Below are 21260 nucleotides of genomic sequence, written 5' to 3'. Positions count from 1 at the left end.
CCCCCACCCTTTGACAATCGATCAGAAAGGTCGTCGATTCAGATTTTCAAAGCTTATCGCCACAGAAACTGAAGTGTCAACAACTAACAAAGAATAAAACTTCAAAGAAACTTTTTGCTGGTTATCAAACAGACACTGAAAACCTTCTGGGTGGATATGTAACTATGGATGAAACATGGCTTCATCAATACCAACTGGAGCTCAAGATACAATGGAAGCATGGTAATTCACCACCCTCCAAGGAAGGCCAACTCAGTCCCATTGGCAGGCAAGGTCATGCATGCCATCTGGGACTCAAAAGGGATAATAACATTAAATTATCTTCCAAAGACACAGACAATAAATGGGCAATATTATGCCAACTTAGTAACTAAATTACGAAATGCAACGAAGTCAAAGAGGTCAGGAAAGCTTATTTATTTCCACCAGGACGATGTACTTGCAATTCATTAGGCTGACTGTCAACTATGGCTGCACACTTTTTTTCAGGACATTCAAGGAAGCTACTATAAAACTGGGATAATGAATCTGATCATTGCTGGAGAAAATGTATTGAGTTACAAGGAGAATACATCGAAAAATAGTGCAAAATCACATCATATAAGAATTTATTTTATGCTAGGCTAGAAACTTATCGAGAAATTCTCGTATTTACTGCTACCATCTTTTACCATGCATTCTCAATACTTCTGAAAGGTTCTCAGTTTATAATCATACTAGAAAAATTGGTATGCGGTTCTCATGAATCAAGAAACAATATCAGAACACCATCAGTGAATGAACATTTTAATGAATGCATTCATTATACTCCCATTAAAATATGCGTGGTTATTAAACATTATCTCCAAAGCCATCTATTTCATAAATTCTTTATTTCGTTTATGATTTGAACATACCTTCTAGTCCAAAGAAGGTCCCAGCCATATGATACTAGGAGGCAGAAACCCATGCTGGGGAGATAGAGAAGTCTTTCAGCCACCACCAGTCCTACTGGGAAGAACAAGTTGGAGGCAGGTAAGAAGGGAAATGACATCAGGGATAGACTCTATCAAGGGGGAAAAACATGCACACTATTAAATGTTTAATTTAATATTTCCTAAATAAGAATTTATTTAAAAAATTGGTTTATCCAACATATAGCATTTACGAAGTCTAATTTTTTTTTTGTATTTATATAAAAATAATAAAAAAACAAAACGGCATAAAATGTTATATAAAATTACGGGTATTAAAAGCATTATTCAACAAATTGGTTAATTCATTGATTGGCCAATTTGTTGAAAATTCATTGAAATTCAGCTCGCATTAATTATTTGACTATGTTTATATGTAATTCTATGTGTTTGTTATAGGAGTCTCAAAATTAATTAACATGGAAATAGTCAGAATACATCTTGCATACTATATACACTGCATTTTCATTAATATACGGACACCTGCACCTCTACAAATAATTTTTATTTACAGGAAAACTATTAACGAGTGCAAAACTTTGGCCTTTAGGACAGCCTTTGGTCTCCTTGGAACATTCTCCATAAAGTTTGTAAATGTCCTCCGATATTTTCCACCATTCGGCCTTCAAAGCGGAGACCAGTTCAGTTCTGTTTCTTGGGCAGTCTCTCTCACAAATACCCGAAGATCCAAATGACTCCACACATCCGTCTGGGATGATTTGGATCCATCCACCAGAATGCGAGCAGTATGACATGGAGCGTTGTCCTAATACAGGTATGGGCCTTCAAAGCGGAGACCAGTTCAGTTCTGTCTCTTGGGCAGTCTCTCTCACAAATACCCAAAATCCAAATTTTTTATTTTATTTTTTTATTTTTATTTTTATTAATAACAAGATACACAACAGGTAACCATTAACAGTGTATCTGAGATCAGAACAATAAACATAATAACAATAATATGAAATCCAACAGGAAGATAGACATTGATATAGATTCAAACATTAAAATCATATGTACAAAAGAGGATTGCATTATGTTAAGTTACCGGTAAAACAAGTAATAATTAATCAGTTAGAGAATAGAAAAATAATAAAACACATAATAATAATAAACTACAATAATTAAATGAGAGCTAGTCATTTGGCATTTGAAGTGAAGAGGCAAACTTGTGGATGGAGTTCATCAGTGACTGGGAGTTGTCAAAGAAGTCAATGAGAGAGTGATTTGCTGATTCTGTTCAGTGGACTGAACTTCATAAAGTCCGTTGTGGCAGAGTCAAGGCGAAACGGTGTAAGATTCCTGACTTGTCTACAAGGAGCACTGAAGTTTATTTTACTCAGGATATCAGATGCTTCATAAGTTCCAGTGATTACTTTGTCTAGAAGGGTGATGTCAGCAGTAACTCTTCTGGTGCACAGAGGCCTCAGATGAAAGTAATCACACAGCGATTCATAATACACTGAGTGATAGAATAGAGGATTGCGGTACGTAAGGTAATGGATAAATTTTTTTTGGATTGCTTCAATTTTGTTAGTTAAAGTCTTTATGTGAGGATTCCAGATGGGTGAACTGAATTCAAGGATTGGCAGAACAATAGTTTTATAAAGGATATCCGCATATCTGTAGTTTTTGAACTTGTATGTGTTCCGTTTGATTAATCCCAGTGTTTTGAATGCTTTGCTGGTGATTTTAAGAACATGAGCATCGAAATTAGCACTGCTGGAGAAGAGAATCCCCAAGTCGTTAACTTGGTTACACCTTTCGATGATCACAGAGTTAATACTGTACTCCGTATTTATTAGTTGTGGAGATCTGCCGGATGAGAAAGAGATTACTTTGCACTTAGAGGGATTAGCAGACGAGCCATTCAGAGATAGCCACAGAGAGAATTTATTGAGAGCACATTGAAGCTGTTGAGAATCGGTAATCTCCTTCACTGTAGAGTAGATCTTAAGATCATCTGCATAGAGAGCAACTTGAACATTGGAGGTGTAGATGAACGAAGGAAGATCATTTACGAAAACAATGAAGAGAAGGGGACCTAAGGGGGAGCCTTGTGGTACTCCACTTAGTGGTATAAAACAGTCTGAGTTCACTTAATTGATGATAACGCTGAAGGGACGATGCGTAATATAGCTGCGTAGCCATGAGAGCAAAGGGTCACGGATACCATATAGCTTAAGTTTTTCCAGAAGTTGTTCGTGCAGGACTTTATCAAATGACTCCAGACATCCGTCTGGGAAGATTTGGATCCGTCCGCCACAATGGGAGCAGTATGACGTAGAGCGTTGTCCTTCTGATACAGATATGGGCCTTCCCCAACCTGCTGCCACAACGTATGTAGCATATTATTGTCCAGAACGGCTAGATAAACCTCAGCATTCATGGTTTTTCCCCAAACAACCAACCAATGGTCTCAAGCCAAACCACGAAAAACAGCCCCCGATCATCACGTTTCTTTCAGCAAACTACATTGTCGGGACGATACAGCCCGGCATACAGCTCGGCTTTCTCCAGGCATCTGCGACACCCAGTCACGATTGTCAGTTTGGAAGATCATATACAGTGACTAGTCACTCCAAAGCACGGCGTAACATTTGTATACGGCATAAGGATGGCGGGCAATATACAGGGTGTTTCAGTTAAACGTTTCAGAACTTCTAAGAGGGGTAGGGTACATCCTGACAACTCGAAATCATATAGCAATGTGGGGTCGGAAATGCTTTCCTGAAGCGGTGTTGTACATAGAAGCACCATAAAGAAAAGAGACCGTAAGTGAGAAATCGTTTTAATAATACATGAAAAGAAGCAAAAGGTACATGGATTAAAGTAAGTGTTCGAAGTTTCTTCAACCTCGTATTGCTTTCGCACAGTGGTACCTTGGAATATGTGCCACAAATCCCCTTTTTCCTGCTGAAGTGTTGTTTTCCGATGAGGCATCCTTCACAAGGGAAGGAATTTTCAACACGCATAACGACCATATCTGGGCGGTCGAGAACCCGCATGCAATACGACGTCGTGCAGCACAGATTCGATTTTCGGTCAATGTATGGGCCGGTATTATGGGAGATCACCTCATCGGACCTTACCTGTTACCGTGTCGTCTAACCGGACCTATCTACTTGATCTTTCTGCAGCAAGTATTGCCACAACTTTTGAGAGATGAACAGATTTCTGCATCGACGCAACAGACAATGTGGTTCCAACACGATGGAGCCCCTGCCCATTATAGCGGAGATGTTCGTAACTACCTGGATGTCACATTTGGTCAACAGTGGATCGGACGTGGTGGTCCCGTGCGTTGGCCTGCTCGGTCACCCGACCTATCATGTCTTGATTTTTATTTCTGGGGTCATATGAAATCGCTAGTTTATGACACCCCTGTTGACAATGCTGAGGAGCTGGTTGCAAGAATCGCAGTAGCTGCCGAAGAAATTCGAAATTCGCCTGGAGTATTCCAGAATGTTCGGATGTCCATGCGTCGGAGATGTGAAGCTTGCATTGTAGCCCGTGGAAGAAACTTCGAACACTTACTTTAATCCATGTACCTTTTGCTTCTTTTCATGTATTATTAAAACGATTTCTCACTTACGGTCTCTTTTCTTTTTATGGTGCTTCTGTATACAACACCGCTTCAGGAAAGCATTTCCGACCCCACATTGCTATATGATTTCGAGTTGTCAGGATGTACCCTACCCCTCTTAGAAGTTCTGAAACGTTTAACTGAAACACCCTGTAGATGCTCGAGCTAGATGACGACTGATAATAGTCGGGTGATTAGTAGCTTTTGGACAGCTGCACGACCGTGGTCATCCATATCATGCAGCGTTTTGTGCACGGTACTTGTGCTAACATACATCCCGATCTTCTCACTGAGGACCTGTGCGTGTGCTGCGACAAAATCGACTTCGGTTCCGAACGGACGATTCTTTCCAGGACTCTTCTCTCACGTTCCATCAGCTCGGTGGTTTTCCGGACCGCTTACATGCAGATCTCTTCATCAGTCATTGAACTAGGTATCATCAGCGCCGTTGAAATGTCACGTACAGACCAATTATTAATATGACACCCTATTATCAAGTGTGTTAACTCTGTAGATTGCGGCATCTGGTGCCGCGAGCGGCAGAGTTAAAAAAAAAGGCAATAAAAAAAATAACGACGCAACTTTTAAATAAACAGCAAACATGCTCCTTCAAGAAGAGTGCTTTTTACAATATCGAGGCTACCCGTGATGATTACTGTTAATTTTTTTCTGATGAAATAAAAATGAATGATAGCTATATCGATGTCAAGTAACAAAAAAAAAAAAAAACACTTCGTCTAATATAGTGGCACATAAAGACAAACTTTTCTGAAAAATAGCAGCACCAGGTCGGTCTTCTGTTAGTAATTAATTATACTGAGAGGTTTTGTAAAAGTAGTAGTTTACCAATAGGATTTAATGTAATGGAAGACGGAATGGGCTTAATGGATTTAAAAGCATAGGAGTAATTAAATGTAATTTCTCCTAAGCGCCTAAATTATCTCATTAACCTTCTCCAAACAATTACATTAAGTTAAAAAACAAAAACTAAGAAAAAGGTTCATTAATGTGTCCCAAAGTCTTAAAGTAAACATTTTAGTTTAACAGGGGGTGAGGGATTTGAACGGTGCGGGGTCCTTATGTGCAACTTAGTCACGATTATGGAGGAATTAATACGTAGAGAACAGGACACCGATCTCTACCTCCAAGGCAACTCGTGTCGAAGTGCCTTCACAATATGGGATCGATGCACTAAGTAGCAAATCCAGTTTTTTCATAGCCATGTACAGAAAAGGCTATAGGAAATATGTACAATAACTTGCTCTCTCACCTTGGAAAAGTGTTAGAGAGACTAATCGCTAATAAAATAACCACACTGCAGGAAGCTACAAGCTCCACATCCTCTCTTCAATATGGTTTTAGGCAAAGGCTTGGATGCGAACACGCCTTCACTGACTTATTGAAAGCTCCATTTCCAAGTACGTTATGGCTATCTTTATCGACTTTGAGGGCGCTTTTGATACCTTATGGTGGGAGAGCGCTCCAGTAGACTTCATTCCAATCATTGCTCTCTTCAGTTTTAAAAACTTGTTAGAAATTACTTTACTGATCGCACTGTCACCGTCATCACTAAAAGTAAGAAGATTCACAGATCTGTCTCCCGTGGTTGACCCCAAGGATGAATTTTGGGTCCCTTAATTTGGAACCTAGTTCTTGATGATTGGCTGCTTAGGACGACTGAATTTCAAAATGTGCAACAACTTGCATTGGCAGATGACCTTGTCATTTTGGTGAATGGAAATTCAAGATATGATTTAGAACTCTATACCAATAAAGTATTCCTTGAACTATCGTCCTGATCCTGTAAGAATAAATTGAAATTATCTCCAATCAAATCGAAGATTATGGTTTTTAAACACAAATTAGACTATGGCCGACGACCGGTTGTAAAACTTGACAAGAAATCACTTCCACTTGTCCGAAACAAAATTTTTAGGGGTCATCATCGACAACCGCTTTTCCTTTACTGCACATATTCAACACCTGTCTGTCAAAGTTAAGAGTTTTACTGCAATGCTGCTCCGAATTACCAGACAAGACTGGGGATTGAACACCAAAACCCTACATCTATTTTATAATGCTGCCATAATCCCAATTACAACCTATGCTGCCAGTCTTTCGTTTAGACCTACTGCACTCAAAACTGTACAAACCAAGTTATCCGCTGTTCAATGTTGTTTTCTCCTTGGCCTACTTCATGTTTGCCAAACATTATTATTATTATTATTTTTATTATATTAGTTTTACCCGTAATTGATTACATAAACCCGTATTTGTGTCTGTAAATTTCGTGTGTTCTTTGGTCGATATGCTTGTTTTGCTGGACGAAAAAACCTTGCTATTTATGCCTGAGATCGACTAACTCAGCCACGGAGTGAAAAAAGCCTATTAAAGTTCCTCGCATCATCGACGGGATTCGAATCCGGGCCTTTTCCATCCGGTATGGGAAGGACGGTGACGATACCACTGCGCTACCGCGCTGACACGCTTATCGAACGGTATCAACTCCAGCTCTACAGACTTGTGGGCACTATACCATTTGGCCTGCATGTTGTGTTTAGAGGTCTTTGTTTTTACATCCGCAGAGGCATTCTACGGAATTTTAGGGAATCATTATTAACTCTCAGGCTGATCCCAAAACTGAACGAACCCGATGCTGGAATTTGTTAGTCAACACTTGGCAGAGTAGATGAAATTCTACGGAAAAAGGAACCATTACAAAAAAATTAGTTCCTGACGTAACTACACTACTTTCATCATCCACCAGAAAATGCTTTTCACCCTCACTGTTTACCTCCTATATACTAACTGGACATGGTTCTCTTAACGCAAAACTTTACCAATTCAGACTTTCTAATACGGTCTCCTATCGATGTGGGCTACCGGAAGTCTCTTCTCACGTCCTTTTTGAATGCTCCATTTACGAGCACCTAAGATTGGCTCTTAAGGCAACAGTTCCAAACTTGTCACCTGGATGTGAGGAGATACTCATATCTATCAATAATTTCCAGGCCCTTCAAACCTTCTGCAATGCTGCTTTTAATCGCAGGAAGGCTTTCAATCTCAATGTTAATTTAAGAAATCAAACTGAAAACACATGATAAATCATAATACAGCCTCTTACTTGTCTGTCGTCCTGATGACGTCATATACTAAATTTTTGTCGTATTCAAGGACATGCAAAGGTTTTAACAGATGCTGCACTTTTCTGGCTCATCCTTTATCAAGACTCTCTACAACTAAATCCTTCCTCTGCTCAGTGATACCGTCATCAACCAGTGACTTCTGATACCACTCTAGATTAACAGAACAAATTTATATCTAGAACTTGTGCCTTGCTGGTCTTGGTTTTTTGGATGAGATTACTATTGCTGTTTGACTACACACCTTTTCTTTTGTGGAGTACCTTGAGCGGCACTGGATAAGGACATGGACAAAGACATGGATAAAAACATTTATATTTTAATTAAATTTTTTTTTTCGGAAATGTGTGTGTGTGTGTGTGCTGTTGCCGGCACGGGAGTTCTTTTGAATGATTCCAAACTCGCTGTGGACATTCAGTGCCCGACTGTTGAGGTTGGCCATGGTACATGCGTAATTGGGGCCTACTTTCCCGTGATGTAGACAGACACTGGACAGGCTTTCCAGATGATCGCCTGCCTGGTGGCAAAACGGCCAGAAACAACTAAACAACACAACAACACGCACGATGCACAAACATACACTGGTGTGCAAAATATAAGGATCAGTCAGGTTTTCACATGTAGCTTCTCATAAGAGTGGCCTGTATATGGAAAAAGCATACCAAAGGAACCCTGTGAAGTACAGAAATGAAGAAGGAACCAACACCGACACAACAACGGAAACAAAACGGTACAGAGGGATTTTATTCAAAAATGGCAACATAGCACTGGCTACCATGATACAGATGCATCACTGCCAAAGATGGAACAAAGGGAACAGGTGGTCCTCAGTAGGAGATATGGCCACCCCTAATATCGATGCAGGCTTTGCAATGCCTGTTCATACTTAGAACAAAGTTGTTGATAAGTTCTTGGTAACATCGTCCATTCCTCTGTCAGCGCCATCTTCAGCTGGTGAACATTTTCTGGTGGGTATGGACGTGCGGCTAGGCGTCTCCCCAGAGCGTCCAATATGTGTTTGATGGGATTTAGACCGAAAGAACGGGCAGACCAATCCATACGTACAATGTCCTCACTTTCCAAAAGCATATCGACAACTGTAGTGCGATGGGGTGTGGCGTTATCATCCATAAACACAAACTCGGGGCCAATGGCACCTCGGAACAGACGCACATGGGGAAGGATTACCTCAGTACAGCAGCTTGAACCGGTTACAGTACCGCCTTCCAGTATCTGGAGTTGTGTTCGTCCATCCAAGATATCGCCTCCCCAGACGAGAACACTCGACCGCCATATCGATCCCTTTCAGTGATGTTTGCGGGGTGATACCGTGTGCCAACCTCTCTCCAGATTAGCTGACATCCAGAATCGCTGCTGAGACTGAATCTACTCTCATCAGTAAAGAGTACCTTAAGTAAAGATTTTGTGGTTGTAACCTTCAGAAACAGTGTTGGTCCTTAGGTTTTGCACACCAGTGTAATATTATACACATTTTTGGCCTTTTACAGTGCTCTGTAATCATCACAGTGTACAAAGGCGAAATTGAACTTTCGTTCAGGTGCCGTCCTACATTAAATACTATACATGTCAACACGTACACTGGTCTGAAAAACTTAAGGACTAACACTATTTCTAAAGGTTACAACCAAAAAATATTTACTTAAGGTACTCTTTACTGATGAGAGTAGATTCAGTCACAGCAGCGATTCTGGACGTCAGCTAATATGGCGAGAGGTTGGCACACGGTATCACCCGGCAAACATCACTGAAAGGGATCGATATGGCCGTCGAGGTTTTCTCGTCTGGGGAGGCGTTATTTTTGATGGACGTACACAACTCCAGATACTGGAAGGCGGTACTGTAACCGGTGCAAGCTGCTGGACTGAGGTAATCCTTCCCCATGTGCGTCCGTTCCGAGGTGCCATTGGCTCCGACTTCGTGTTTATGGATGATAACGCCATACCCCATCGTACTGCAGCTCGATATGCTTTTGGAAAGTGAGGACATTGTTCGTATGGATTGGCCTGCCCGTTCAACCGCTCTAAATCCCATCGAACACATATGGGACGCTCTGGGGAGGCGCCTATTTGGCACGTCCACACCCACCAGAAAATGTTCACCAGCTGAAGATGGCGCTGACAGAGGAATGGAAGATGTTACCACAAGAACTTAACAATATTGTTCTAAGTATGGACAGGCGGTGCAAAGCCTGCATCCACATTAGGGGTGGCCATATCTCCTACTGAGGACTACCTGTTCCCTTTGTTCCATCTTTGGCAGTGATGCACCTGTATCATGGCAGCCAGTGCTATGTTGCCATTTTTGAATAAAGTTCCTCTGTACCGTTTTCTTTCCGTTGTTGTGTCGGTGTTGTTTCCTTCGTCATTTCTGTACCTCACGAGGTTCCTTTGCTATGCGTTTTCCATATAAAGGCCACTCCCATGAGAAGCTACAGGTGAAAACCTGACTGGTCCTTAAATTTTGCACATCAGTGTACAATAACTTTATATTTTATGCATATTTAATGGCCAAAAAAATTAGAACTCTATTCATTATCTAGTAGGGTTGCATTTTGACTGAATTACAGCCTGTGCACGTCGTGGCCCGAAGTGTCTCAGGAAGTCCAGCGTTATATTTGATCATTCTTCCATCTGGATATTTGCCAGCTGCTGTATTGTGGTCGGTAGGGAATATGACGCCGAATTGTATTTTGCACAATATATCCCAGACATTCCCAACTGAATTCCGATCTGGAGAATTAGGCAGCAAGGGTAGACGTTGGAAATCTTGGGAATGTTTCACGAACCATTCACATACAATTTTTGCGCAGTGGAAAGTCAAAAAATGAAGCATTGCAAGGTGAAGTTCGTCCGGTACGACAGAAAGATATTTAGTGGAGGTAACATGACCTTCTAACGGTATTATTATTAACTATATGGTGCAATGAAGCCTGAGGCTTATGCTGCACCAGCCAAAAAAAATTCCCGACTGCCTTGAGGAGAGAGAGAGAGAGAGAGAGAGAGAGAGAGAGAGACAGAGAGAGAGAGAGAGAGAGAGAGAGAGAGAGAGAGAGAGAGAGTCAAAAGTAGAAGGGAATAGAAGAATTGTGATATACAGCTGAAGACCCTGGGTATGCCAAGCCCGTACTCACCAGATGTGAGCCCCTGGGGTTATCAGCGGATCCAGTCTGTATCAAGGGAACATACCCAAAATAATCCTTCAGCCGCTTGAATGGTGGATACCAGACAGTCTGGATATATGGTTTCATGAAGTTCATGCTGCACTTTTACTTTATTATTGGTGCAAAAAATTGTAAATCGAGACTCGGCAGACCGCATGATCCTTTTTCGATTGGTCTTCGTGTTGGTGGCATCACTCTAGTTGAATTTTTCAAATTTTTACAGTAAGAAGTGGCTTTCTAATGTTGTTGTTGTTGTTTGGTTTTTAAGGAGCATTAGCAACCAAGGCCATATTGCTCCGTGGATATGCGGTGGTCATTCCCTGACCTTTCCCCCTCCTCCGTATTTGGTGTTCACGGGCTCGAACCCCGGTCTAATCAAGAAGCGTGTGCTACGCACTGCTGCTGCTGCCCACCTGGCTACGGAGGCGCCCCGGCTTTCTAATAGTACTCGATACCAAATCACAGATTCTTCAACTTCCACCCTATAGTTTGATTGTAAATGGGTCATTCTTTGCCTAAATTGAATTTTTAAGTCATTTGCTGCACACTGGATCTTCTATTATCACACAATTTGCTTTAAGCTCCTGCTATCTCGTTCTTGGAGTATCGATTTCTGCCGCATTTCTTCCTTTCAGGCCCTTGTGGGTAGCAAAGTTGGCAGAATCTCCGTCCCCCCCAACACAGGTGGAAAAGACCTAGGTTGGAATCCCGTCGATAACAAGAGGAATTTTTATAGCCTGGCCACGTTTTTCAAAACGTGTTTAAGTTAGTCGGTCTTAAGCGAGGGTAGCATGGTTTTTCTCCCGGAAACTCGGGTTTTTCGTCCAGAAAACAGAAAATCGATCATAGAACACACGCAATTTACAAACAGTATATGCAGAGAAATATGGCCTAAATCGTTAATGATTCTAAAACCCAACAACAACAACAAAAACTTCCTTTTAGAGTTGCTTTCTCATTTTGTCGTCTTCTTCTTAACCCTCGTGAGTAGTACAGTTGGCATAATCATCGTCCTTCCCACACCGAAGGAAAAGACCCGAGTTCGAATCGGGTCAATGATGTGAGAAATATTTATAGGTCTTTTTTCCCAAAGTGGCTAAGTTAGTTGGTCACAGGCGAAAGTAGCAGGTTTATCGTTCAGCAAACATCAAAGTGGCCATAGAACACAAAATTTAAAGAACATAATACAAATATATGGTCTAAGTCACTGATGCGCCTAAACTCGACAATAACCTTTCATCTTCCAATCATTAAATACTTTTGAAATGGCTACTTTCAACACACCAGTGATTTCCTTTGTTTTCTCAATTATGGCTCTTGCTAAATGTGCTCCAAGAATAACTTCTTTTTGAAAACTGAAAAGATTACATTTTTTTCTCCATTACTGGATCAACTAAGAAGCCCCACGAAAGTGTACAATATTAATATAACACTAAGGAACTTCTGATCATAGTGTGTATCAACTTATATTTGCATATCGTACGTTTAATCATCTGTTGAAGCCAATTGCAAAAGGTTTTTAATATTTAGGCCTAACCTATAATTATAATATATAATTATTGTTTTAAATTATACTTTATAATATAAAACTATACAACATAATACGTTGGCATTCGAGGTGAGCGGACGCGCTTAGACAGGGCTCCTCAGTTAAGTGGTTTACTTTTGGATAGTGCTTTTAAATATTTGATTTATTTAAATATTGTTGGATTATTTTGTTATAGGTTTTCCTGTAACTGTTTGATTTTAATAATATTATAGATATAATTTTTTAAAGTTACTTTCATTGATATTTATTTAATTTTATAATGGTTGTTACGAGATCTGCCTTAAACACGTCACAGGGTATCGTGAGTCACACGGAAATAGCAGATGGCGATTTACGGGTGAGTCATGATTTAATCCTTTGTGGAACCTGTGGAATGTTTTCCAAGGTCGACCTGGTGACTAATCCTACCTCACCTGGGGATTCTTTTCTTTGTGATCGATGTAAGGAGTGCACCGATCTTAAATTACAATTTGGTGCACTGATGGAACAATTTGAGTCCCTGAAAAAACGAGTGCTTGCCCTCGAAAATAATGCTTCTGGGAGCTCGTCAGGGACTCAAAACTCCAGCAATCTACCAAGTGATGCACACCCGATTCGAGCCTCAAAACAGAAAAACCAAGTGCAAACTACCCTGGTTAGAAAGGACATTGTTTTATTAGGAGACTCCATTGTCAGGGAAACGGGGAATATTTTTTGTAATAAAGATAGGTGGAGCAGAACCAGGGTATGTCTGCCGGGAGCAACTATTGATGATGTCACCAACAGAATGTCAGATTTTAAAGGGGGTAAAGAAAATATTATTATTCATGTGGGGACAAACGATATTAAACGTACACGATCTGACGATTTGTTGGAAAAATACAGGACCATGCTGAGGAAATGTCGCGAGCTAGGCCATAATGTCTATGTGTCTGCAATTCTGCCCAGACACGATAGGAGGGATTATATGTTAAGAGCCTTGTGGATTAACTCAAGACTTGAAGGAATCTGCAAGGCTTTAGGGGGTAAATTTCTATCAGCATGGCCCACACTTGTAGGTAGAAGGAATTTGTTTTGTAGAGACGGGATACACTTAAACAAAGGTGGTGCAAAAGTTTTTGCCAGTATTATTGAGGATACCTTAAAGGCTCAGGGAAACTGCTAGTTAGGGGGGATGTGGGTAATACTGACACGCGTTTATCTGATAATATTGGTCAATGTAACTCTTGCACATACCTTAAGAGTTCTTATCTGTTACCCCAACTGGACGTATTATCTAGATGTTCTGGGGGCAAAGACGTTTCACGTGAGCAGGTAGCTAATATCAGGGAAGAGAGCCTAAATAACTTCAAGGGTTGTGTTAGGGTTGTTAAATATACAAGAACAGTAAATCTTAATTGTTTATACAGTAACGTTAGAAGTGTCGTCAATAAAATGAGCGAATTCGAACTGCTGGTTAAAACAAGTAACGCGGACATAATAGGGCTTACGGAGACGTGGTGCCACCCGGAAATTGGGGATGATGAGTTTCAGTACGGCTTGTATAATGTATTTAGGAAGGACAGAGTAGATAGAAGGGGTAGTGGGGTAATGCTTCTTATCAGAAGCAGCCTGAGTGCGACGATAGCTTTCCCAGATTCAGACATTTCACATGCTAGTATAGAGTCTGTATGGTGTGAGATAGTTGGAAACAAAGGTACAATGCGAGTAGGCGTAATCTACAGACCAGGTGATTGTGAAGACTATGACAAAAGCCTCTACATGCAAATGGAATGGGCAAGTAAGCGTCAATGCCTTATTATGGGTGATTTCAATTTGCCTCTAATTGATTGGAGTAAATGTGAAGGAAACTCGACATGGGGAACAAAATTTTTAAATCAACTAGATGACTGTTATTTGTATCAACATGTCAGGGAAAGTACTAGAGAAAAGAATATCCTAGACCTCATCATCACACATGAATCAGATGACATAACAGGGCTGACAGTAGAGGAACCAGTAGCAGGAAGTGATCACGGAGTTCTACGGTGGATGATGACGAGAGAGGTAGCAGAAGTAAAAGGCAAAGGAATGGGTTTTAATTTCAGAAAAGGAAATTACAATGCCTTAAGGTACTACATGGCCTCTATTAACTGGGTAGATATTGCGCAGAGAATGAATACAGTTGAACTGTGATACGCTTTTAAAACATTAATCACAGATGCCTTGAATGCGTATATACCATTAAAAAAATACTCCACGAGAAGGGTTCCAAGTTGGATGAATAGTGAAGTTGCCACATTACTTGAGCAGAAAAAGGTGGCATGGAAACGTTACAGAGCAATAAAAAGTACTGAAGCCTATAACAGCTACAAGGTGGTGTGTAATAGAGCCACAGAAAAGGTTCGACAGGCAAAGGCAGTTTATGAGAAATCACTAGCAAACAGAGCAAAGAGGGGGGATAAAGAATTCTTCACATATATAAATGCCAAGAAGAGCAGGACAAACCAGATCGGACCTTTACGTAAGGGAAAGGGGATAGTAATAAATACACCAGCTGCCGTTGCAGATGAACTCAACAGTTATTTTGCATCGATATTTACAAATGAAAAGCCTTTTGTGGCAATGGGAAATTGTGGGAGCAAAGTTAAAAAATATGTAATTAATGATATTGAAATTTCGCAAGATTATTTAATGAAAAAACTTTCAAGCCTACAGACTAGTAAGGCTCCTGGAGTTGATGGAATATACCCTATAATCTTGAGAGAGGCGGCAAGCGAGTGCATTGAACCACTGAGGCTGGTTATGCGAGCATCACTAGACTCTGGGGAGATTCCCTTGGATTGGAAAAGTGCAAATGTATCTCCCATACATAAGGGTGGCTCTAAAAGTGAAGTGGGAAATTATCGACCTGTCAGTCTGACTTCAGTAGTAGGGAAAATCATGGAGACATTGATCAAGGGTGGAATTCAGGATCATTTGGATAGAATTGAAATTCTCAAGGATACTCAGCATGGTTTTGTAAAGGGAAAATCATGTTTAACAAATCTGGTTCGCTATTTCGAAAGGGTCACTCACGAGCTGGATTTAGGGAATAATTTCGACATTGTTTATTTAGATTTCAGCAAAGCTTTTGACTCAGTCCCACATGAGCGGTTGCTTTATAAGCTGGAACAGGTTGGAATCACTGGGAAAATCCTTAGATGGATAGAAGGATGGCTTCAGGGCAGGAGGCAGAGGGTTGTGATAAATGGCTATTCCTCAGATTGGGTTGATGTAAGAAGTGGGGTTCCCCAAGGATCAGTATTAGGACCACTGTTGTTTTTAATTTTCATAAACGACATTGATGAAGGGATAGAGGGCGTGATGTCTAAATTTGCAGATGATGTTAAAATTGGTAGAGTAGTTAATGATCACTGTCAAGCTGAGCTTCTTCAGAGAGACCTAGATAGACTTCAAGAATGGCCAGAAAAATGGCAGCTGTGCTTTAATCCAACAAAGTGTAAGGTATTACACCTGGGAAACAGTAATCCCAAAATAACTTATTCACTTGGTGGAGTTCAACTAAACCCAGTACTGGAGGAAAGGGACTTGGGTGTTACGATACGGTCAGACATGAAATTCTCTGAGCATTGTAAACAGGTTGCAAGGAAGGCCCATGGTGTCCTATCGATGATCTATCGAACTTTTGCAAGTAGAGATAGGGACGTGATAATCCCATTATATAAGGCCTATGTTAGACCACACTTGGAATACTGTGTTCAAGTATGGAGACCGCACCTAAAGAAAGACATCGAGCTTCTTGAAAGGGTGCAAAGAAGGGTAACTCGCCTGGTGAGATCGGCAAAAGGGCGTCCTTATGAAGAAAGACTTCGAATATGTGGGTTGCAGAGTTTGGAAACTAGACACCTTAGAGGAGATTTGATTGAGGTGTTTAAGGCTCTGAGAGGCATCAGTAAACTGAATGAGGACAAAATTTTCAAGATTATAAATGATGCTAGAACTAGGGGACATAAATTCAAGTTACGCGGGGAAATGTTTAGATTGGACTGCAGGAAGTTTTATTTTAGCCAGCGAGTTATAAATTACTGGAATAAGTTGCCTTCATGGGTGGTAGAGGCCGACAGTTTGGGGAAATTCAAAGGTCATCTGGATAGTACTTTCGGGTAAGGGAAGCGCATAGGATGATAGGATTAATTTCCTTTTTATTTAATTTTTAATTTCATTTTATTATTTTTATTTCTTTATTAATTATTATTATTTATTTATTTAATTTTTGTTTTTATCATTGTTTTGTTCGGATTTTTTTTTTTTTTTTTTTTTTTTTTTGGCTGGTGCAGCATAAGCCATAGGCTTTCTTGCACCATACGGCCGTTACTAATACTAATAATACTAATACTAATACTATAATGCAAAATAATAATTGAATAATTTTTATAATAATTTCTCAGTTACTACAAAAAACTCTAATTTTATTATCGGAGCTACAAACAACTGAATAATATTTTAAATATTTATAAACCAAAAGATTTGATTATTTTATAAATATATCAATATATTTATCAAACAAACAAACCAACCCCGTTTAATCTCAATAAGACCAAATAGCACCAATGCTATTTGGTCTTATTGAGATTAAACGGGGATTATTGGATTACTGTAATTCACACCTGTTGTGTGAATTACAGCAATGTACGTGGTGGTATGTATTCCATCAGGTGTCTGAGGGAGTCTAGCTCCAGGTGTGACCATTCTTCTATCAGGATATTTAGCAGCTGCTGTATTAATGTCGGTAGAGTACTGCAAAGCCAAACTACCCTTCCCGGCATATCTCGGACATTCTCAACTGGATTCAGATTTGGAGAATTAAGCAGCCAGGGATTATGTCAGAAATATTTTATGAATGTTCCCCGAACCATTCGTATACAAATTTCGCACCCTGGACAGTTGCGTTGTTGTCTTGAAATAATCCATTGCAACCACGGTAAAAATGAAGCATTACTAGGCAAAGTTGCTCCAATACAACCGAAAGATATTTAGTGAGATAGCACGATCTTCTAATGACATGAGTGGATCCAGTACATATTAACAGAACATACCCCCATACAACGATACCACCTCCAGTCGTTTGAGTGGTGGATACGAGACAGTCTAGATGTGTGGCTTTATGTGGTTCATGCCACATTTTCATTTTACCATTGGTACAAAAAAAGATAAATCGAGACTCGGCAGATCACATGTTCTTTTGCCATTGTTCCACAAGCCAGTCTTGACCTTGGCAGCATCACTCTAGCCGCATCTTTCGATTTTTTACAGAAAAAAAGAAAGAAAGGCTTTAGTATATGCATTTCCTATGCGCAATTACGAAATCTCAGATTCTTCGACTCCTTTCGCATAATTAGGTTGGAAATGGGTGTTTGTTTGCTAACCTAAAAGTTCATTGTGCAGTCACTTGCTGCACACTGAACTTTCTGTTCTGATACAAAATTTGCTTTATTTCTGTGGTTTCATTCTTGGAGTACCGACTTTCTGTTGTATTTCTTCCTTTTAGAGCTGCATTCTTCTTTCCTCTTCCATTCATTGTAAACTTTTGAGATGGTTGCTTTCGACATCCCAGTTATTTCTTTAACTGGACAATAACATGACAACTTAAAGTTATTTAAAAACCTCTTTATTTATGCTTTGTATTGTAGTAAGGTTTTAGGAGCATCGGTGACTAAGGACATATTGCTCCATGTTTGCTGTTTGTAAATCGCGTGTGTTCTGATGTCGATTTTCTTTCTTTCTCAGTTGTGGATCTTGCTAAACATGCTCTATCAATAACACCTTTCTGAAAATCCATGGAAAGATCACCTGCCTTCCCCATGATCGAAACGATCGAAGAAGCTCCAGGGAAGCGTACAGTATTTATCTAATACCAAGGACCTTGTGATTATATCATGTGGAAACTTATATTTGCATATAAGTTTAATTGTCTGCTGACGCCAGTTGCAAAAGGTTTCTAAGTTTTGGCCAGTGACTTATTCCTGGGCCTCTTGAGTTGACGTGTGAAATTTGCATTAACAAAGTTTGATGCCCCACTAATGAAAGGTTTTGGTTTTATGTTCGAACAGTCCAATGCTGATGTACGCATACATAAAGTGCTAGTGACTTATGCAAGTCACCCTACAGTTTAACACGTTACTTAAATGCTTTCTGACTTTGTCTTGATTTACATGGTCCTACATGTCGAATTCATAATGTCGTTCGTTAATAATTGGACATGTCATCCTCTAATTCCGCTTTTAAGGAAGAAGCTGTGGTAATTTTACCGAAGTATTTTTATTTTATAGGCAGCAGTAAGTTTAATAAACCGATTCCATTTTATAGATGATTAGGAAAAAAAAAAATAAATAATAATATTTCGGAGTTTTCTGTAATGCGTAACTGGTTTGAGGGTAGCAGGATTTCAATGCACATGCGCCAAAGCCAGAACATCTTCGTGGGTTTCAAACACGAAAATTCCCAATAAGAAAGTTCAATAAAATGCTGTCGGTTGATATTTACCACCAGTTGAGAAATCGCTCTTTTGTGTGCGTAGTAAAAAATTTCTTTCTTCCTTTCATAGCGCATTTCAATAGTAACTTATAGATGCCTTTTCAATTTTTTTCCCTTTTTGTTGAGAATGTCTTTTGTCCCACTGTTTCTAAGTTTCCTGTTTTTTTTTTTTTTTCTTTTTCTTTTCTCTCCTTCGTACGCTTCCCATATTTTGTCTTTATCTCTCGTGCTTTCCGTGCAACCTTCATTCCCTTCCTTATCTTTTACTTACTAGCTTTTGGGATACAGACTACAGTTCGAGTTTTAAAATATTCATCACTTTTACCAATAGAGTTTCTTATATCATCACGATACTCGGCCATCCATGCTATTAAAAAAAAACAGAAAAAAAAAAAAGCAAACTTTTGTGATTATAGAAGCATTTCAAACTCCTTTTTATATTTTGTTACGTCATTAAGGTTCTCCCCAGGAGCTATTTTTATCGATAAATGTGAACAGCTCCGTTGCCAACTTAACAACTTAAGTTGACATGACAACTTAACATGACAACTTAAAGTTATTTAAAAACCTCTTTATTTATGCTTTGTATTGTAGTAAGGTTTTAGGAGCATCGGTGACTAAGGACATATTGCTCCATGTTTGTTGTCTGTAAATCGCGTGTGTTCTGAGGTCGATTTTCTTTCTGTTTTACTGGATGAAATTCTCGGGAGAAAAAACCACGCTACCCTCGCCTGAGATCGACTAACTCAGTCACGTTATGAAAAAGGCCCACAAAAATTCCTCACGTTATCGATCAGACCCAAACTCGGGTCTTTTCCACCCGGTGTGGGTGGACGCCGATCCTACCAATCATTCTTTTCCTCATAACTATAGACTGATTTCACCTACCAGCTGCTTGAGTAAAAACACTAGAAAAAATAATACAGCACCTGGTATCCTGACTTCCGAAACGTGATCAATAACAATCAGTTGGCTTTAGAAAAAATAGGTTATCTTTAGATCTCATGATAAAGGCTGAATCAAACATCAGAAACAACCTCTAGTCGTGGTATGCCTTGATATAGAGAAAGCTTTTGATTGATGCTACGTAGCGCTGTAGCATCATAAGAGATTTCCATTCTGTTGATCCGAGAGATCATTTACCATATTTTATTCAAAACTTCCTTCAACTAGGTCCTTCCAAGTTCGCCATCGGAAGATTCTCTCCCAAACCTATATACAAAACGAAAAATTTCGTCTTTATTTACAATAAGAATAACCAATATTACAAACTCTATTCATACCTCTCTCCTGACGATCTTACCACATCCTGTCAATCCTATAATATGAACCAAATCGTAAGGCAACTGCAAATCTCAATAAATTATATTGAACGATACAGATTATCTCACTAGAAATCTAGGACCATACATTTCTGCAAAAAGCGCAAGGTACATCCTACAATTAGCCAACCATCTTTTGTAGACAGAGTTGGTTGCTGTTGTAGAATTTTAGGCGCATCAGCAACTTAGGCCATATTGTGCCGTGTATAATATCTGTAAACTGCGTATGTTCTGTGGTCGACTTGCAGTTTTCAGAACAAAAAAAAAAAAAAAAAAAAAAAAAACGAGTTTTCGGGAGTTAAAACCATGCTACCCTCGCCTGGGACCACTGACTCAGCCACATTATGAAAAAGTACTTTCCTCCTTGGTCTACTATTGACAAGTTAAACTTCTAGACTATGGAGCAGTTCTGTGCGTTTTCTTTAAACTAGTTCTTGTTTACTTTTAAAGGTTTTCATACGTTTACATACCAATAGTAAACTTAGTCGTACGAATTGTAAGTTTCAGAAAGGAAACTACCTTTCCTTTTTTCCCATTTAAATAATACACTAATTATGGAATACAACGATTATCCTCCACTTGAGCAGACTAGGCGCTCATCATGCACGGGCAACAAAACTGATCATGATACATCACAGTCCAGAAGATTACGCACTTCCAACAACAGGAACATCCATCGTTCCTCATCTTGCATTCGCTATCGGACAGATCGATGAGTATTCTGTCTCCATTTGTTACACAGCAATGTTTAGAAAATACGTGGGATTCATTCAAAATGGTGAGAAAACTCAGATCTGGCGGTTTATTGGTCGAAATTGCGAGTCGTAAGCATTCTGAGTCCCTGCTAAACTATCAAGCTTTGGTGAAATAACCGTACAGGTTGCTCCACATGCAACGTTAAATACCTCGAATGGGGTAATTGCCAAAATAGGACCTGATGAAAGTCACAGAAGATGAGCTGCTCCAGGAACTGAAAATGCCAAAAGGTTATACAAGTAAACGCATCATGATTAGGAAAGACAGATTTTACTCCC

The 21260-nt window shown here is 39.7% G+C and overlaps 1 protein-coding gene across 1 annotated transcript in view; it reads right to left on the bottom strand.

Moving 5' to 3' along the window:
• Positions 1-21260, bottom strand: part of LOC150082346 (protein O-mannosyl-transferase TMTC3-like) — a 257040-nt gene that overhangs the window by 87223 nt on the left and 148557 nt on the right. The window contains exon 9 of the mRNA XM_090380488.1: positions 897-1045. Coding sequence (XP_090236614.1) covers positions 897-1045 — 149 coding nt within the window. The remainder of the gene's footprint in view (positions 1-896; positions 1046-21260) is intronic.

This window comes from Mastigoproctus giganteus, chromosome 8, assembly GCF_048544385.1.
Source record: "Mastigoproctus giganteus isolate SK-2022 chromosome 8, ASM4854438v1, whole genome shotgun sequence".
Lineage (NCBI taxonomy): Eukaryota > Metazoa > Arthropoda > Arachnida > Uropygi > Thelyphonidae > Mastigoproctus > Mastigoproctus giganteus.
The sequence above is the reverse complement of the archived record's forward strand: the minus strand, read 5'-3'. Positions and strand labels throughout refer to the sequence as shown.